This window comes from Cygnus olor, chromosome 14 (assembly GCF_009769625.2).
Source record: "Cygnus olor isolate bCygOlo1 chromosome 14, bCygOlo1.pri.v2, whole genome shotgun sequence".
Classification (NCBI taxonomy): domain Eukaryota; kingdom Metazoa; phylum Chordata; class Aves; order Anseriformes; family Anatidae; genus Cygnus; species Cygnus olor.
In genome coordinates, this window is record NC_049182.1 from 14,265,253 (window position 1) to 14,282,649 (window position 17,397).

At 36.6% G+C, this 17,397-nt stretch overlaps 1 protein-coding gene across 6 annotated transcripts in view; it reads right to left on the bottom strand.

Annotated features, from left to right (window-relative positions):
* The window catches only part of RANBP17 (RAN binding protein 17), a 160,956-nt gene that overhangs the window by 139,209 nt on the left and 4,350 nt on the right, over positions 1-17,397 (bottom strand). For 5 of the 6 annotated variants that reach the window (XM_040573616.1, XM_040573613.1, XM_040573615.1 and 2 more), the window contains exons 2-11: positions 17,003-17,149; positions 15,122-15,212; positions 13,705-13,871; positions 9,603-9,668; positions 8,975-9,079; positions 6,702-6,867; positions 4,480-4,589; positions 3,939-4,058; positions 3,526-3,672; positions 2,197-2,369 (exon numbers count right to left, since the gene is read on the bottom strand). In XM_040573616.1, the coding sequence (XP_040429550.1) occupies positions 2,197-2,369; positions 3,526-3,672; positions 3,939-4,058; positions 4,480-4,589; positions 6,702-6,867; positions 8,975-9,079; positions 9,603-9,668; positions 13,705-13,871; positions 15,122-15,212; positions 17,003-17,149 (1,292 nt within the window). The remainder of the gene's footprint in view (positions 1-2,196; positions 2,370-3,525; positions 3,673-3,938; positions 4,059-4,479; positions 4,590-6,701; positions 6,868-8,974; positions 9,080-9,602; positions 9,669-13,704; positions 13,872-15,121; positions 15,213-17,002; positions 17,150-17,397) is intronic. The other variant, XM_040573614.1, reaches the window with a different exon arrangement.

Genomic DNA, 17,397 nt, shown 5'->3' on the forward strand with positions numbered 1-17,397 from the left:
GGGCTTTGAGCAACCTGATTTAATGTGAGGTGTCCCTGCCTGTGGCAGAGGGGTTGGAACAAGATGATCTTTAAGGTCTCTTCAGCCCAAACCATTCTATGATTGTTGGATCCCATCTTCACGTAAAGAAATGTAAGCGTGACTTTGCAGGGTGAACACAGCGCTAAAGAGAAAATCAGTCACACAGGCTGTGAAAATAAAAATCTACACTGTATCTTAAAAACAAACAAAAAAGCTGAAATCTCAATACTTAGGCAACACTTTACAAGTATAAAGGCTGTGAAGTTAATGAACTCACTGACCTTGCAACGTTTCACATTTTCACATTCACAATGTTTCAGTAGTTGGGAACTACTTCTTTCCAATAAGACGTATCTCCTTGATATTAAAATGTTAAGTCATAATGAGGATGGAGGTAACTTTTCTTTGATCTAGCACCCACCAGGCTTATTCAGACTGGTCCCCTCTGCATACACATGGATTAATGTGCCCCAGTGCTAATACCCAAACGTTGAAAGATGTAAAACAGCTGAGAATCCTTCTCTGTCTTAAGGACCAGCTGGATGGCCCCTGAACACAGGGTAATGTTTTCAACCATACTGGTGTGTACAGAAAACGGTCATTCCAGAAAACAGGACTTGTTTGCAAAGATACCAATTAATGTCCTTGGAGCAAAGAGAAGAAGTCTTGTGGAATCAGCTCCCAGATGTCCCATGTTTCTCAAGAATGGCCTAGACATTTCACATTAAAGTGTGTACTAGATATTACTGTCTACAGAAATACCACAACAGAGGATCTTCATCACAGAAGAGAGTATGACAATACTAGGAAGATAAACAAATTACTTACAGCTGAGAATGGTTACACACAGAATTATTAAGACTGCTTTACAAACGACACAAACTGGTCTAAGATCAGTACTCTCCTCGTCTTTTTTCCTGCTGGCTTTTTTCACAGATTAGAAAGTTTACTCCTCCAAAGAACCAAGTAACAAGAACATCCAGAAGAATCCCTTGTCAGTGCCAAACTGAAAGAAACTGAACTTTCAGTGCTGTTGAAGACAATAACATATTTTGATGGAGCTGCTCATGCAAGATGGTGCAATCCAGAAGCTCAGACCTGAGTGCTTCATGTCTGAAAGCTGATATGGAGCACACCACTCAGTAGGGGAGAAAGCTGAGCCAAGAAGTTTCACCCTGAGAATACATCACAGAAAAGCAGAACCGAGAAGATAACTTTAAAATGCCAAAGTTTAATCTGGTTGAGAAAAGACCAGATAAAACTAACTGTACATACAATAAGTTGCTTGCTCTTCCATGTCCTAGCACTGGAACAGTGGAAGCTCACAATTTTGAACCATTAGGAAGTCAGCCTTTAACACAACTATGGTGATAACCTCAGGCAAGTAACATCAACTATAGCTTTGTCACTAAGAAGTGAGATGACAGGTGACATAAATTGCAGACAGAAGATTTTGGCTAAGCTGAGACAGAAGGATAACAATGGTGAAGCTAAATGTACTTCCTCACACAAACAGAATAAATGACATCATTTCAGCAACTGAAAACTGAGAAGGAAAAGCAGATGTGGCTTGTTCTGCAGTCCTGCAGTCTGACACAATATATCTATAGTAGGAATTCATAAAAGCCCTCAGAGAAAACTAAATCCTTTCAGCAATCTAGACACGTTTTTTATTATTTATCTGTTTTATTATAGTGTGGATTATATGATATGCTTAACGTATAAAAACAGATATGAGCTAAGACATTAAGTTAGACAATTTCAATCTTGCCACTCGAGCTTGTTCTACTCGCCCTGATGCTTTCCTATACATGGACTTTCTTCTGCTTTCCCTCATTACTTTACACTCCACAGGCCTAGAAAGTGACTTGTGTAGCAGTACACATAAACAGGTCACAGGTGAAAGAGTTAATTTAGATAGTCTTCAAAAAAAGAAAGAAAGGAAAGGCTTTTTTCAAAATACAAGGACCATGAGAAGAAAACCAACTAGAACTTACAGTTGATTTTGGCACAAATAATAGGCAAAAGGAATAAAACAGTATCCACCAATTAAGATAATCTAAAGAAATCACTGCAGTATTGTGTACATAGATTTTAAACATAACCAAAATACAATACACCAATAAATCAGAAAACATAAGATTCTATATTACAAAACTGCAACTACGAGTTTACCTTATAACTACAGGAACACAATCCAGTCTAGAAGTAATATAAGCTTTTGTTATCTCAGGTGCATATGTGTCTAAGAGGTGGGGTTCTGCCGTTTTCACAAAAGGTACAGATGCCACCATTCTTTGCCACAGAGTTAGCAAATAATGAACACTGTTTGGAGCAAACTCCCAGTGCTATAAGAAAACAAAACAAACTTCTGTTAAAGCATCCCAGTGTGAAATTTTAGTTGCGAAACTCAACGTTTTTATCTTTAGCAGTCTTATGCATTCACACAACTATTGAAGAATCCAGTCAGAACTGAAATATATGATGGCACACATTACAAACTACATAGTAATTGCAGCATGGTACTTGCAGGGTCTCCCACCTCTCTCAGGTGAAATCCACAACAGGAAGCTCAGAGTGAGGCTTAGATCCTTAGTACATGGTGAGATTTAATTGCTGTAAAAGGGCCATTCAAAAATCCTAAACATTGAGTAGGGAACTGTCTAGAGCGACCCAGTAGGGAATGTAAAGTACAGAAATGCATCTCAACTTTCTTTTTTCTTCCAAGTTTATAGAGCTGCAAATGGCCATTCAGGAATTCAAAGGCCAAAATCTTCTCCTAAAGGTGGTTATCTGCTACTGCTGTTCTGAAGATTAGAGAAAGACTCTGGAGGAAATGTAAAAATAGCAATTGCAGTATTACTCAGTGAGCATGCATTTCTCTTGATGCGTATCAAAAATAAATCTGTGAATTTTTTTTTTTAACACTGAGAATCTCGACCCTGTCTTTTAGGATCATGTCCTCCCTCTGTCTTTCTCATGTAGAGCCCTCAAAAATTGGAATACCATTCCACCTAGCTTCTGAATCCAACTCAGTAGCTCAGCATATAAACAACTGTGTGTATGTTTGTATACATTTATGTGTGTGATACGTCGAGATATATAGATAGACGCAAAAGCAGAATTCTGGGAATCTAGTCAGTGTAGGCATTTCAAAGGTTAAATGGGAGCACAGTTGTAAGCATTTTAGGGTTGGACAGAGGGTCTAGTTTGTTGGATTTTTTTTGAGGGTAAAGACTAAAGCTTGAGGATTAATGTCTATGACCTATTTCCATTGTCTTTCTTTAAATCTGCTCCCATAACAAAACTCCACAGGAAGAGTGGGAATCAGCTGCAAAGAATTTATAAGTTACACCACTATGAAAATACGTTTTTATGTAAAGGCAAGCTTTACCAAGTCCTCAAAAAAAAAAAAAAAAAAGCCACACCAATGCAGAGAACCAGGACAGACACTCTGTCTTTCGAGAGTTGAAGAAAACAGAAAACTTCAGTACACATTCTTACCTGTAAGCTAGTAATAGTAAAATTTGCTATGAGCCGGATAACTTCTGGGTAATCTTTCACCATTACTAGCTCTCCCAGTTGATAATTTGTCTTTAGCCGAGCCAAAAAACGACAGAATTCATGGTAAGTACCCGGATCAGATAAACCCTAAATTTGAAGAAGCAAATGTTTAGAAGTTAACAGCTTAATCTAGTAGAAATTTCACAACACTATGGCTGATCAGCTGACAACTTTATTTACATAGTTTCTTTTTTTCCCTCTTTGTTTTGAATAGGAAATCAAAACAAACAGATGGCTGGCTGAGAGTGGTTTTAATAGATTCAATAAATTAATGAAAATTGTGACTGGAAATAGAAATCCACATCTGTTTCAGCATTTCAGATAAACATAATCAAAAATAAAAAGATAGATACCTGTGGATTTTCAAGTATTTGTTTCACTCCTTTGATTAGATTGCCAAGATACTTGGCACGTTCTGGATTGCTGAATAAAGATCTCCTCGTAGAAGCAAACTGAACTAAACAAGAAAGTGCCTAAAGAATAAAACAACTGTAAGATTAAAAAAATTAAATTTTCAGAATAATGATCTCTTATTGCTTGGAGCAATCCAATCTACTGATGTCTGTATTACGCTCAGTGACTGAAGATTATTTTTCCAGCAATGTCTGTAAGATCATTGTACATAACTATGGCTCAGTTTTAAAATTCTCGTTTACAACAGCTTATGATTTCAAAGTAATTAGGAGGATACTTTCTGTGTGGCATAGTAGTACTGAAACTGGAAGGGTTTGAATGCTTTCAGATTCAGAAATGAAAACCAAGGCTGAAGAGAAGACATTGTGACTGGGTACTGAACCAGTGAGTTAATAGTTGTGGGACTCATAATATGCTAATGCACAGAATGAAACAGGGTCTTCTGGAGAAAGTACAGACGTAAAAAAAAAGACTATTTACCATCATTATTTGAGTGTAAATCACTGTGTCACTTACTAACTGAGACAGCATTGGTGGAAGGGAATGATACAAATCAAAAAACAGGTCCAAGGTCCCTGGCTCCAGGAAAACTAAGGAAAAAGATAAGTTGGTTTTACCACATTCTGCCAGCAATAATTATGTATCTTTATTTCAACAGAATTATCTCCTTTTTAACAACAAAAAAATACACAACGCCCAAGAATGAGATATCACTGTAGTTGAGAATAAACTATGGATAGATGCATTAATCAGCTCATTGTACTTTATAACATTATTCTCTTTTTATCACATCTATTCTATAGCTCATAAAGAACACCTTCCTTAAACTGCAGATCATAATACTCTGTTGTCTACAGAATGCTATTCTGTAATAGACATAGGTAACTGATTTCTTCAGGTTACTACAGTAGGACACGACAGGTACCAGATAATAAGAATTAGTTTAGTGTATATGTAAGCAAAGGCAAGTCCTTAAAGATCCCCAGACTACCCTAGAGTCTATAGGCACATAAACAGAAAATACTTGAAAGACTCTGTTACCCATTCACCATGGACGCACATCAAATGAACTATAGCATTACCCTTCTTCATGAAGAAGCAACAACAGGGTAGAAAAAAATCACTGATAATTCATAATCATATAATCCCGCAAATCATGAAACCTTTCAAAGTTGTCCAATTTGCAAACATTATTTTTATGGAGACTTGTGTAAAATAATGTAACATAAAAAATGTTAATTTCCTAACACACTCTTACAGTTTAATGAAGAAAAGGAGATTCCTCCATGGAGGATTTAAAGCATCTAAACTAAAATCTTAGAAAAACCTCTCCTCTTCTCCTCTCCAGGTTGTCTTGGTAAATTAGTATCACTTGGGCAAATTCAGACTTTCATCAGTATTCCCCTGCTTGCCGTATCCTTTGCTATACCTCACACTGTAATTAGAGGCTTCCGTACTTTAGGGGAGAAAGAATGAAGTCACTCATGGAAACTGATGAAGAATAATACAGTTGAAATCAAAAGCAGTATCAAACACTACAGTGCCATTTTATTCAAGTAGGGCAACAAAGATGTTGAAAGGTCTGGAGGGCAAGACGTATGAGGCTGAGGTCCCTTGGTTTGTTCAGCCCAGAGCAGAGCAGGCCGAGCGGAGGCCTCATGGCAGCCTGCAGCTCCCTCATGAGGGGAGCGGAGGGGCAGGCGCTGAGCTCTGCTCTCTGGGGACAGCAACAGGACCTGAGGGAACGGCATGGAGCTGGGACAGGGGAGGGTCAGGCTGGGGGTCAGGGAAAGCTTCTGCACTGAGAGGGTGGTTGGGCACTGGGACAGGTTCCCCACGGCAGTGGTCACCTCCCCAAGCCTGCTAGAGGTCAAGAAATGTTTGGACAAGGCTCTCGGACATGGTTTAATTTATAGGTAGTCCTGTGTGAAGCCAGGAGTTGGACCCAATGATCCTTGAGGGTCCCTTCCAACTCAGGATATTCTATGATTCCATGACTCTAGGTAAGCCAGATTTAAACTCCCATCTTGGTTAAATGAATCTGTGTAGCTGCTTTAGTTAGAAGTAACAGACTTCCAAGGTGGCTAATTTATTTTGCCAAGAAGCAGGATAAATTAGTCTACAAGGAACTCCATACTGCTGGTATATACTGCTTCCATTACCCAAGGTAATTTCATTAAAGTTAGCTTGCATGTATTTATGCTACACTGCCATCTGCACTGTGCGAGTCCAGGAAGTCAAAACTCTAGAGTCCAAGAACCAAGACGCAGCCCTTCTGCTGCCTTCATTAACAAATTCACATTCTAAAGAAAACAAGCAGACTTAAATAAACAAATAAACAAACACACACACACGGTTTTCTTATCAGGAAGAAGAGGAAAGAAAGCAGACATGCTATAAATGCTGTACCTCTTCAAGGTGTTCATATCTCAGGGATGAGAATAGGGTTCAGTGTGTCTAGTTAGAGTAATTTGATTTACTGTGAATACCTATGTTATAGACCACATTCATTATCTCTGTCTGTAAAGATAACAATAGGAAAAGTGTGAGAGAAATAGCAGAAGAGGTTTCCCAATAACTCACCAGCAAAAAACTCAACTCCACATAAAAAAGGATTTTATATTTGCAAGTACTGTGACAAAAGTAGTTAAACAGCGAGTGTAGAATGCTTCGGACTACTAACAGTTATGATCCTTTCTTACTTGTTCTCCAGTTTGTTGGAATCTGCACGGTGCATAGGTCATCTGCAGATTCATCAGCTGAATTTCCAATGAAATCAAAATTAAGACAGTTTAACACAAGCTTCAGAAGATGCATTGCTAGACTTTCTTGCTGTCGGTCCTGAATGGTTAAAGGTTTTGCCAAGAGCTAAGGAGAAAAAACATTTTGTCAGGTCACCTGCACAGAACATGTTTTATAAACAATTTTGAAAAGGAAATGGTTTGGACGTAAAACTTCAAAGTTCACAGCAAGAGAACACATACTAAGAAAAAACTAAATCCTTCAACTATGAAACACACAGTCCTCCTTATAGACACAGGGAAAAATTATTACCAGCTAAGAGATATCATACACATCAAGCTAAAACTCCAGGCCTTATAAATATTTTTTAAAAGACTAGTGAAATAACTCTTTGATATAAAGTACTTATAGGCAAAATGCAGCATGTCATTGATAGAGCCTGGTAAAATACTGTTAATGTTCATTGCAAAAATTAAACGGTAATATTTCATGTTTTTCAGTTACTTCAGACCAGCACGGTGTATATGTCATGTATATCACATGGCTAAGAATTATTGCAACAACTGCGGGTTTTTGTTGGTGGTGGTTGTTTTAGTTCAATGCCTGGGATTGTCCAGGCTGCTAATTCCTTTGGTATATCTAGGAAAACCTCACATTAAAAGAAAAAAACAAAACACACAAAACAAAGAAAAAAAAACACAAAATGAATAGTCTGTATGTAATCTGAATATAGCTATTTACAACTTCTGCATGAACACAGCTGTCTGTCTCCATTGCATTATAACTGCTGTAGTGTCAGAATAAAAACATATTTTGTAAGCAAAATGAGCTCTTGGGATTTGGAAATCTACACTGAGCATACTGTAAGAACACCTTTTTACTGATCTGCTTCTGTAATTACAACAATTTAAGTAACATTTTATCAAGAAAGTTACTGCCTCAAAATTACAAGCACAATATAAAGGCACTAAAAAGAAGCCTCCAATTCATTAGTCACTGATGCAGTTCTTGAACACTAAAAAAGAAAATTATCATAATTTTGTTTTAAAAAAGTAAAATACAGTAAATGCAACAACTTTTTACCTAGTTCATCTGCTCCCTATTTATATTCAAATCACATTTCTAAAGTTTATCAACAAAAAAGTTTTAAAATTCAGATGATAGGAATGAAAATTACCTGTTTTGCTACCAATCCTCTCCTAACTTTCATACTCTTGCACACAATAGGGTGGAATTATTTTAGTGACTCCATAATTAGTAGTTGAGTGTATTTTTCAGTGTACTGATAAGATGCTGATAAGTATTTCTAAAATTGGCTTCCTATACTGAAGTTGACATTACAAAAATGCCAATTAAAATTTTCATACACATCTGTCCAGATATCTGTGTGATGTGAATCTGACAAACCTTGCAACATACGAAAGACTGAAAAAATACCTGTAGAGCAGCTGAACTTGAATAAAGCTAGGAAGGTCTCATAAACACATTTATTATCTTCGTGTGTAATGGGGTTTAGTATATCTAGTAAGATTACACATTCTTCCAAAAATATTTAATTCATCTTTTAAATGATATTTGATTTCTCCATTAATGTGGAATTCCAACACAGATTTAGAACAACCTCTGTAAATTAGAAGAACAATCCCTCTTCAGAAGCGAGGGCTTACCCTTTATTTAATTGTTATATATATATATATATATATAGGCTTCTCAGAGCCTCCTGTCTAGGCTCTGAGAAGGCTGAACCTTCAACTATCTCAAATGTTACAGAGAAGATGAGGGAACTAGCAAAGGAGGAAACCACCTTAAGCCATACCACAAGATGGAGAATTGTCTTTCTTCTTGGTGGCTCATAGTTCAATAAATAATTCTTTCAGCAAATATCGAGATGGTAGGCCCAGCAAACCAAGATAAAATTAAATTAAAGAAAACACTGAAAATGAAGGAAGGGAAAACATTGAAACATCACTCAGAATTTAGATAGTTCATCTTTTATGGCAAGGTATAGAGAGAGGGTGGTGGCACAGACAAACACTGAGAGAGCAAGAGCAAGAGAGACAGAGAAAGGGAAGAAGACTAAAATTTTTATCTTTGAATATTGTTTGGTCTTGAGCTTAATTGGGTGCCATATAATCCACTAAAGGACAGAATTCAGTGACTCGGAAAATACTGGTGATTCAAACTGGAACAATTATGAAGTTAACAACTTAAATTTAACTGTAAAGAGCCTCACCTCTTTTAAAAGAGAGCACGCAAGCATCAGTATGTCCTTTAAAGAGGTGTCACGGAATGAGGTAGCTATTTTACGATGTTTTGCTGAAGGTCTTGAATAATCAACCTAAGAAAAGTTATAACATAATCAACAATGCTCCCTGCTCTGCTAAAACTAAATGATATGTGCATTTGGCAGGTAAATTATTTTACACTAGAAAAGAAAAAATACAGTCCAACAGTAAAGATAGAACTTGGCAGCTTCCTAAAGTGCCTGCTTCTACTTCCCCTTCAAGGTTGCCACTCTCTGGATGGAAAGGTCTGAAGCACTTCCTCAGGTCAAGATCACAAAACAGAATCATTACCAGAAATAATTTTAAGAGAGTTGATTATTCCATTCTCTTTACTAGTTCTAGCGACAGGGATGAGAAACACTACCCTGTAGCAGATACGGCACATATCTGGTACAGGTAGTCTGCACATTATGAATCTCTATATATTTTGGTAGAGGGTAGAAGGGGTGTTAATCAGTTTATGTCTAAACAGTGTTTCTCCTAACATTTTTATGAAAGGCAGACACATGTGACACACTGCTGGATTGGTAATACATACATCCCTTGCAGAAAGAAAAAACAAACAAGCATGCTTACTAGATTCATTTCCTGAGTCAGTTCTGAGAGAATCATTACTCCTATTATATAATGGTCCACAGTGCCCTACAGAGGAAAAAAATAAATAAATAAATATGATTGCTCAAATACCACTGCTCGTACTTAAAATTTATCAACATAGAACCAAGAGAAATTATTAGGCTGAGATATGCTAAGTTGTTTAGAAGTCTTTCGTGACAACTTCTATCACATTAATAAAATTGGACGTTAAGCTCCTTAATTAACTCTGAAAAAAAATCTCATCATAAAACTTAAGAATAGTATGACAAAAAAATCTGCCTGAAAACAGTCTAAGCAACCACAGCCTAGAAATTCACATTTCTAAAAGGTTTGTTCAGTCTTCCAGAACTGATATGGTGAGCTGCATGAAATTCAAACCATTAAAAAAATTAAGCCATGCATGGATGAAAACAATCACAGGGTAATCTCAGAAAAACAATATAGTTATGAGATGTAGATAACCAAAACTTCATTCTCTTCTCTCCACAGTACTCTGCAATGCACTGCCTTGAATTAAGTGATATATTCAATCTCCAAAAATGTGTGTAGAAAGTGAGGCAGTAGGTATCAACTACTTGCATCTAAGGGTGTGATCTGATCAATAATAGTTAAGGCCCTTGGAATGCTTTGAAAATCAAATAGAAGGTAGAATTTTACATTTAGTTGTCCTTACTGAGCCAATACAAAGCATTTATTAAGAAAATCTGCTTTGTTAAAAATAATTAAAATCAACTGCAATTAGGCCTTGCCACTGATTTAATTGTGAAGACCTATGTCTACTTTCATAGCTGAAGTCTGCAGCCTCAGCTCCCTCGGTGTCCAAAAATTCAATTTGTCACAGCCAAACTCATCATTTTGGCAACTCTTAAGAGCAACCAAAGTTCAATTAATGAAGAATCTGGCTAATACTCTTCACTGGACTAATTTTTCACAGTCATCTATTCTGTATTATCACTTACACCAAATCAAACCAAAAGGAAAAACTTTGCAGAGCCCTCAGGCAAAATTTGTACTGTTGCCTTATCTGCTTTTTCAATAAGATTAAACACCTTATAATTTGAACACTGAAGTTTCTTTTACATTTTGTATGAATGTTCCTTTGATGACATAAATCTGTAAAAATGGAAAATGCAACCTCCCTTTTTTCACTGGTGTGGAAAGCTGTTGTGATGAATTATGGAGGAACTGAGAACAGAATTAGAGATCTAGAGGCTATAATCCCTTTTACTATATTAAATCACACTCAAATTCACACTGGATGAACTTCAATCTGGAATGTTAATGCGGAAGTATGTGAAGCTACCATTTGCTAATTATCAATATGTATCAGTATTATTTAGGGATTATTTTTCAATTTTTATATGAAATTTAATTCGCTAGTAGATATATGGCTTAATTTCCTTTTCCATGGGAATTCTTAATTTAACTAAAGAAATCTCTTAAGAAGCTAAATTTTGTATTTAAATCTCCATTTTTAATGAACTACACACCAAAGAGTCACACTGCAATCATTTTAATAATAAATGCAAAATCCAATTACAGTACATTCATAAAAATAACTGCAAAACAGTGGAGCAGTATACTTGAGTTTGTTTTTAATAAACAAGATATTGCAGCTTATCTTTTATTAGACATTCCCAATATAACTCAAAACCTACATTAATTTGAATAGTACTATGAACAAAATCAGACTGCAATACAAGTAAGACAAGCTCAGTGGCAAAAAAGACAAACTAACTCCTTATTTTCTTGCTGAGTTGCCAGGATCATCAAGAAATACACAAATAATGGATTGTTTTGGAAGTAAATCTCCAAATACTTTACGTTTTCTGATACTTTTTTTTCCTTAAGATAAGTATTAGGCTTAATGTCTACACAGACCTTCAGAAAAAATCATCAGAAATAACTTTCAGTGCAGATTAGCTATCTCCCAGCATTTTTTTAAAGGAACATTTATATAAATATTAAACATACAAAATAATTAAGTCTGGCTAATAAGCCATATGATCACTTTCCATGAACCTACTTCACAGAAGATGCTGTATATCCTATATCATTAGCTACTATGTCTGATTGTACTTACCCTAGATTTGACATGTAAATTTGCCTAGTGAACAGTGAATGAATGACTGCACCCTTTTCTTTCCAATTCTCAAATACTATGTATAAAGATCACCTCTCTATCCTGTAACTCATCTTCTTTGCTCCAATGACGAGCACAGAGGGGAACAGGAAATAATGTGGAAAGAAATATAAAACAAGAACATTCCTGCCTCATTCAATTACTGGAGAGGGAAAATTAATTATCTTTCCTCCCCAGTTTCCCCATATCCCTTTCTAGAATGGATAATTTTTGTGATAGGTTAAATACAAATGCCAAAATGGTTACAAAAAACACTCTAGATTGATTACCTATCTCCCTATATTGTACACCATAATCCTAGGTGAGACAGAATAGTTTTTTTTTTTTTTTTTCTTTCACTCCTCTTTACATGTACAGAGAGAGAGAACATGCATATGCAGGTAGCAAAGTACCTATGCACACAAATATGAATCATCAATCCAATCTGGATAGGCTGGACCGATGGGCTGAGGCCAACCATATGACATTCAACATGGCCAAGTGCCGGGTCCTGCACCTGGGGCACAACAACCCCAAGCAGTGCTACAGGCTGGGAGATGAGCGGTTAGAAAGCTGCCTGGCCGAGAAGGACCTGGGAGTATTGGTTGATAGTCGGCTGAATATGAGCCAGCAGTGTGCTCAGGTGGCCAAGAAGGCCAACAGCATCCTGGCTTGCATAAGAAACAGTGTGGCCAGCAGGGCTAGGGAAGTGATTGTCCCCCTGTACTCGGCTCTGGTGAGGCCGCACCTCGAGTACTGTGTTCAGTTTTGGGCCCCTCGCTACAAGAAGGACATCGAGGTGCTCGAGCGAGTCCAGAGAAGGGCAACGAAGCTGGTGAGGGGTCTGGAGAACAAGTCTTAGGAGGAGCGGCTGAGGGAGCTGGGGTTTTTCAGTCTGGAGAAGAGGAGGCTCAGGGGTGACCTTATCGCACTCTACAGGTACACCTTAAAGGAGGCTGTAGCGAGGTGGGGGTTGGTCTATTCTCCCACGTGCCTGGTGACAGGACGAGGGGGAATGGGCTAAAGCTGCACCTGGGGAGGTTTAGGTTGGATATTAGGAAGAACTTCTTTACCGAAAGGGTTGTTAGGCATTGGAATGGGCTGCCCAGGGAAGAGGTTGAGTCACCATCCCTGGAGGTCTTTAAAAGACGTTTAGATGTAGAGCTTAGTGATATGGTTTAGTGGAGGACTTGGTAGTGTTAGGACAGAGGTTGGACTAGGTGATCTTGGAGGCCTCTTCCAACCTAGACGACTCTGTGATTCTGTGATCAACCACAAAACAAATATACACTGTCCCGCAGTTTTGCATACTGCAATTCAATCTTTACACAAGCTTTCCTCAGTAGCCTCAGACACAGGGGTAGCTAGTGATTTCTGATAAAAATTGAAGTGCTAGTCAATTCCCACTGCTTATACAGAACAGTAACAAAAATCACAATAAAAAATGCTCCAAAAATGTTAAAAATCTATCTTTTTGACCAACCATTTAAATTAGTTCTAGAACTAAACAGTTAGGCACAATTGAGATTAATGCTTAAAACATCTGACAGTCTTATTTTTCAGATGGTGCAGTAGCACTGCTTCTAATCAGGTCTTCTAATTAGCTGGAGCTAATAGCTTATCAGAAATACATCTCCACAACAGTTGAAAAAAAATGAAGGCATTGAATAGCATGGCTCGATAATAGGGGGTGATGTTTATAATCACAGTATGAAGAAGTGTTTTTGGAAAACGAAAATCAACAAAAAAAAACTCGACAGAACTATGAATAGTGTGTGGCATCAATACACAAGTGTGAACACTAGTCTTGATCTTCATCGTAGAACAATCTTCTGTTTTAAGTAATTATCTTCACATCTTTTCCACTCAAGAGTAAAAACAACCTAATGACAAAACATGCCAATGAAAAAATGAAGAGTTCTAAACATAAAAACACATAAATGAACAATTGTTTCCTACCTGCAAAAATTTTTTTACATCAGCAGTAATATCTCTGAAGATAAGTTGATCTTTCAGTACCTCAAACCATCCTAATTTTGTAATTTTAGCAATGACTTGAACAAGAGCTTGGATGACAAAAGGAGCCAGTTTGGGTTGAGAAGCTACATAGTTCAGAATGTAATTTCCTGTAAAGAAGCATTTTTAAATCAGTAACATTAGTCTTCTGTTAAATAAAAAAATAATTTAAAAAAATATACAGTTCTAATAGAAAACTAAGGCATGGATTTGAAAAAAGGTACATTCTTATGTTTAATACAATAACTAAGTTATGTTAAAACATTCAATACAGCTAAACATCTAGTAACACAAAGCAAATTACATACACGATCACTATCCTAGGACACACATGACAACAGTCAGTGAATTCAAGGAATGATGGAAGGTAAAAAACTGTAATTTTTTCATTATGGTCTTATACATGTGGCACTGATTAATTCAGTATGTAACCGTAGCTCTCACAACCAGCTCAAGGTACACAGAAGTCTTCTCAGACAAGAGACGCTACAGAATGTTCTCAGTTCAGCCTAGAGTATTTCCTTGAGCAATATACATTTCAGCTACAGAAATTCCTCTGTAACTAGCAGAATAACCTGTTCCAAAAGCTGCTAAAATTTATGTAATTGAAGTTGATTAAACTGATTTTTACCTACAAGAACACCGAAAAAGCTTGTCTCAGAAGTGGATTCTCTGACATGCATTTCAGAGTACTACTATCCACAGAATTGATACGACAGCACAGACTTTCTAAAAATCTGTAACAACTCTAATGTTCCTCATGCAAAGCCTTTCACTATTCAACCCAACACATACTTGCTTGCTTTTTTAGGTTATGAAAACTAACGTAGATCCTTAAAAGTATGGAAAATTCTGTAACATCTCAATCCTGCAAGTAAGAACCTGCCCTGGCATGCTTTTCACAAATGTTAACACTTCACAAATATTAATGCAAATCTTAAGAGCTGATCATGAGGAATGTTACATGTAAGAGACTGGCAAGTGTACTAGCAGTATCTGCAACTTTTATCCTTTACAAATATGAACTAAATCTCTTGATCATCTTGTGGGATAAAGACAAAGTATGTCCTCAAAAACGAACTTTTGTTAAAATGTGAAGTTATCTGAGCCAACATATTTATTTATTTAAATTTTGAAACTCAGAAATGTTATATGTAGATTACTTGCAGAGAAGTGATTAAAGAACTCGTAATGACTTTTATGTTCACACTCTCACAAAGACTCTCCCTAACGAATAACAAGTTTGGTAAATGTAGAGACCTAGAGAAAAAAACAGATTAGCCACTGGATGGTTTCAGTGGTAATATGAAGTTTTAGATACAACTAACGTAAGGAAATTTTAACCACAAACTGTACTTACGGATGTCAATCCTTTGTTCAACAGGTAATGGAGATGCCCTGCTTACAAGCTTAGACAGGCATGTTGCTGCTAGAAGCTGAGCATATGATGTCTACAAAAAATATCAAAAAATATTATTTAAATGTAGGATAATTAAAGGCAGGGACAATGTCATATCAGTGGTTATCAGGTTTTGGTTACATTTAGGTATACCAAAAGTTTATATACGATGTATTTTAGTATTATTTTTGCTTAATTATAAATAATCATAAAACACAATTGAACCAACACCAGAGGTGGAGTCCTAAAAACATTAGCCCTTTTGATGGTAACTACTTGTCAATAAGTTATTTTATTAGATGTGGAGTTCTTTTAGTTTTGAAACCTGTGCTTTTATACCAATTACTAGTTTAGAATCACGAGATGGTTGGTCCAGTCCTGCACGAAAGATATTTGTTTCCTCTTTTTTTCTTTTTAAAAGAAATGTACAACACCTTTAGAATTTGAGGATTTCTAAACCACAGTAGAAAGTTCTCTTTGTTCCATTAAAAGCCTTAAGATTATAGATACGGCTAATAGTTTAAAACACCAGACAACTCCAGGAAATCATAATTTTTGTTGAAGTAATTCTAAATGATACAAACTGTTGAATAAAGCTATGTCATTTTTTTTAACATTCAGAGTCTGTTCAGCCTGACTTCAAATTTACCACAGAACAGTTTTTTTCACTTATATGTAGTAATTCAGTACCTGAAATTGTCTGAGTCCTGAAATGCCTTACACACTTTCTTAAGGAAGTGCTTAAGTTGTCTACACATCACATGAAAAGAAGAAATGAGAGGTACATGAAGACTGTTTCTAAAATGAGTAGATGTTGGGCACTACAGAATTTCTCATATTATGGTCTCCAGCATCCAGGCCACGAATCGAGGTGTAGTGGAGTGCTTCACAAGAAACTAGACCGAGGCACAGCAGCTGCCACACCACGGACTTGAGAACGTGGGCACAGCTTCACTGTTCTCGTTCAGCTGCCCAGTTCACAGGACCATCAGTCAAACAATCAATCCAGAGCTCAAATACTGACCCAAAACAGATTCCTCAGAAACGATTTTTACTGTACAAATTACAGGATCAGGCATAATATACCCCAATAAATGTAAATATTTAAATACTTTTCTATAATGAATTCTGTAGGTGTAACTTTTTTTTTAACAACTAAATTATGTTAGAGCTCAATAAACTACTTAAGTATGTGCTAGAGCCTAATGGACTTGGCAAGTTTTTCCAAGGTATTACCGCTATCTCCCAAACATCCAGAGCATCTTAAAAGCTGTCTCTGAATGATTTGAAAAACAATGAGAACTACACTGGGGTCACCTTGGACTATCAAATCAGAATCAACTCCCCTATCACTTTAGCTAGACTTAATCATGAAATTAAAGACCAAAAATGGAACTGAGTAATGAGAAGAGAATGGTTTAAATCAGCAGACAACAGGTAAGCAGTTTAAAGGTGTGGGGTGTTTTATACAATTTTTTTCCATCACAGCTGATAGCTGGAAACAGGAGCAGGTGATGTTCAAATACCAGGTTATACCAGACTGTGTCCCAACACTGCTCTAGAGGTAACACACCCCCTGATTACAACCTTCTGAAAGTACTGAAACTGAAAGCTAAATGCTCTTCCCCTTTGTCCATGTCATCTCTAATGCAACATGTTGTCAGTCTTACAAAGACCACCTCCAAATGTGAAACTTGCTAGAAAAATTTACAAAACAGAGTATGTAAAAAAAAGGGAAAACTGTTTTGATGTTATTGTACTGACACAGTAATGCCCCATCACTGGGAAACCTACGTGAGCTTCCAATTACGAATATGGATAACACGTATTTCAGATACTTACTGTTCCTTGTTCTAATAAAAGTTGGCACTGGCTAAGACATTCTGGGCTATTAATTAGCTCCAAGAGTACCTTCTCTGCTTGCATTCGCTGTGCGAGATCAGTTCCTTCATATAGGTGGTTACATAGTACTTCTAGTTCTGCCAGACTCTGTTAGAAAAGAACACAATTGACATTTCTATGGAGATTATTCAACCACAAAAGATTCCTCTGAATGCTTATAAAACTAGCTACATACCAGAAATATGAACTGTTACCTGTGCTAAACTTCCCAGTCAACTCGCATTTTAATTACTAAAAGAGAAGAGGCTTTCTGTGACAACAAAATAAAAAGAACTCTGAAAATCAACCTTGTATATCTTATTTTCTCAGCTATCAAAGTATTTTATAATATGGTT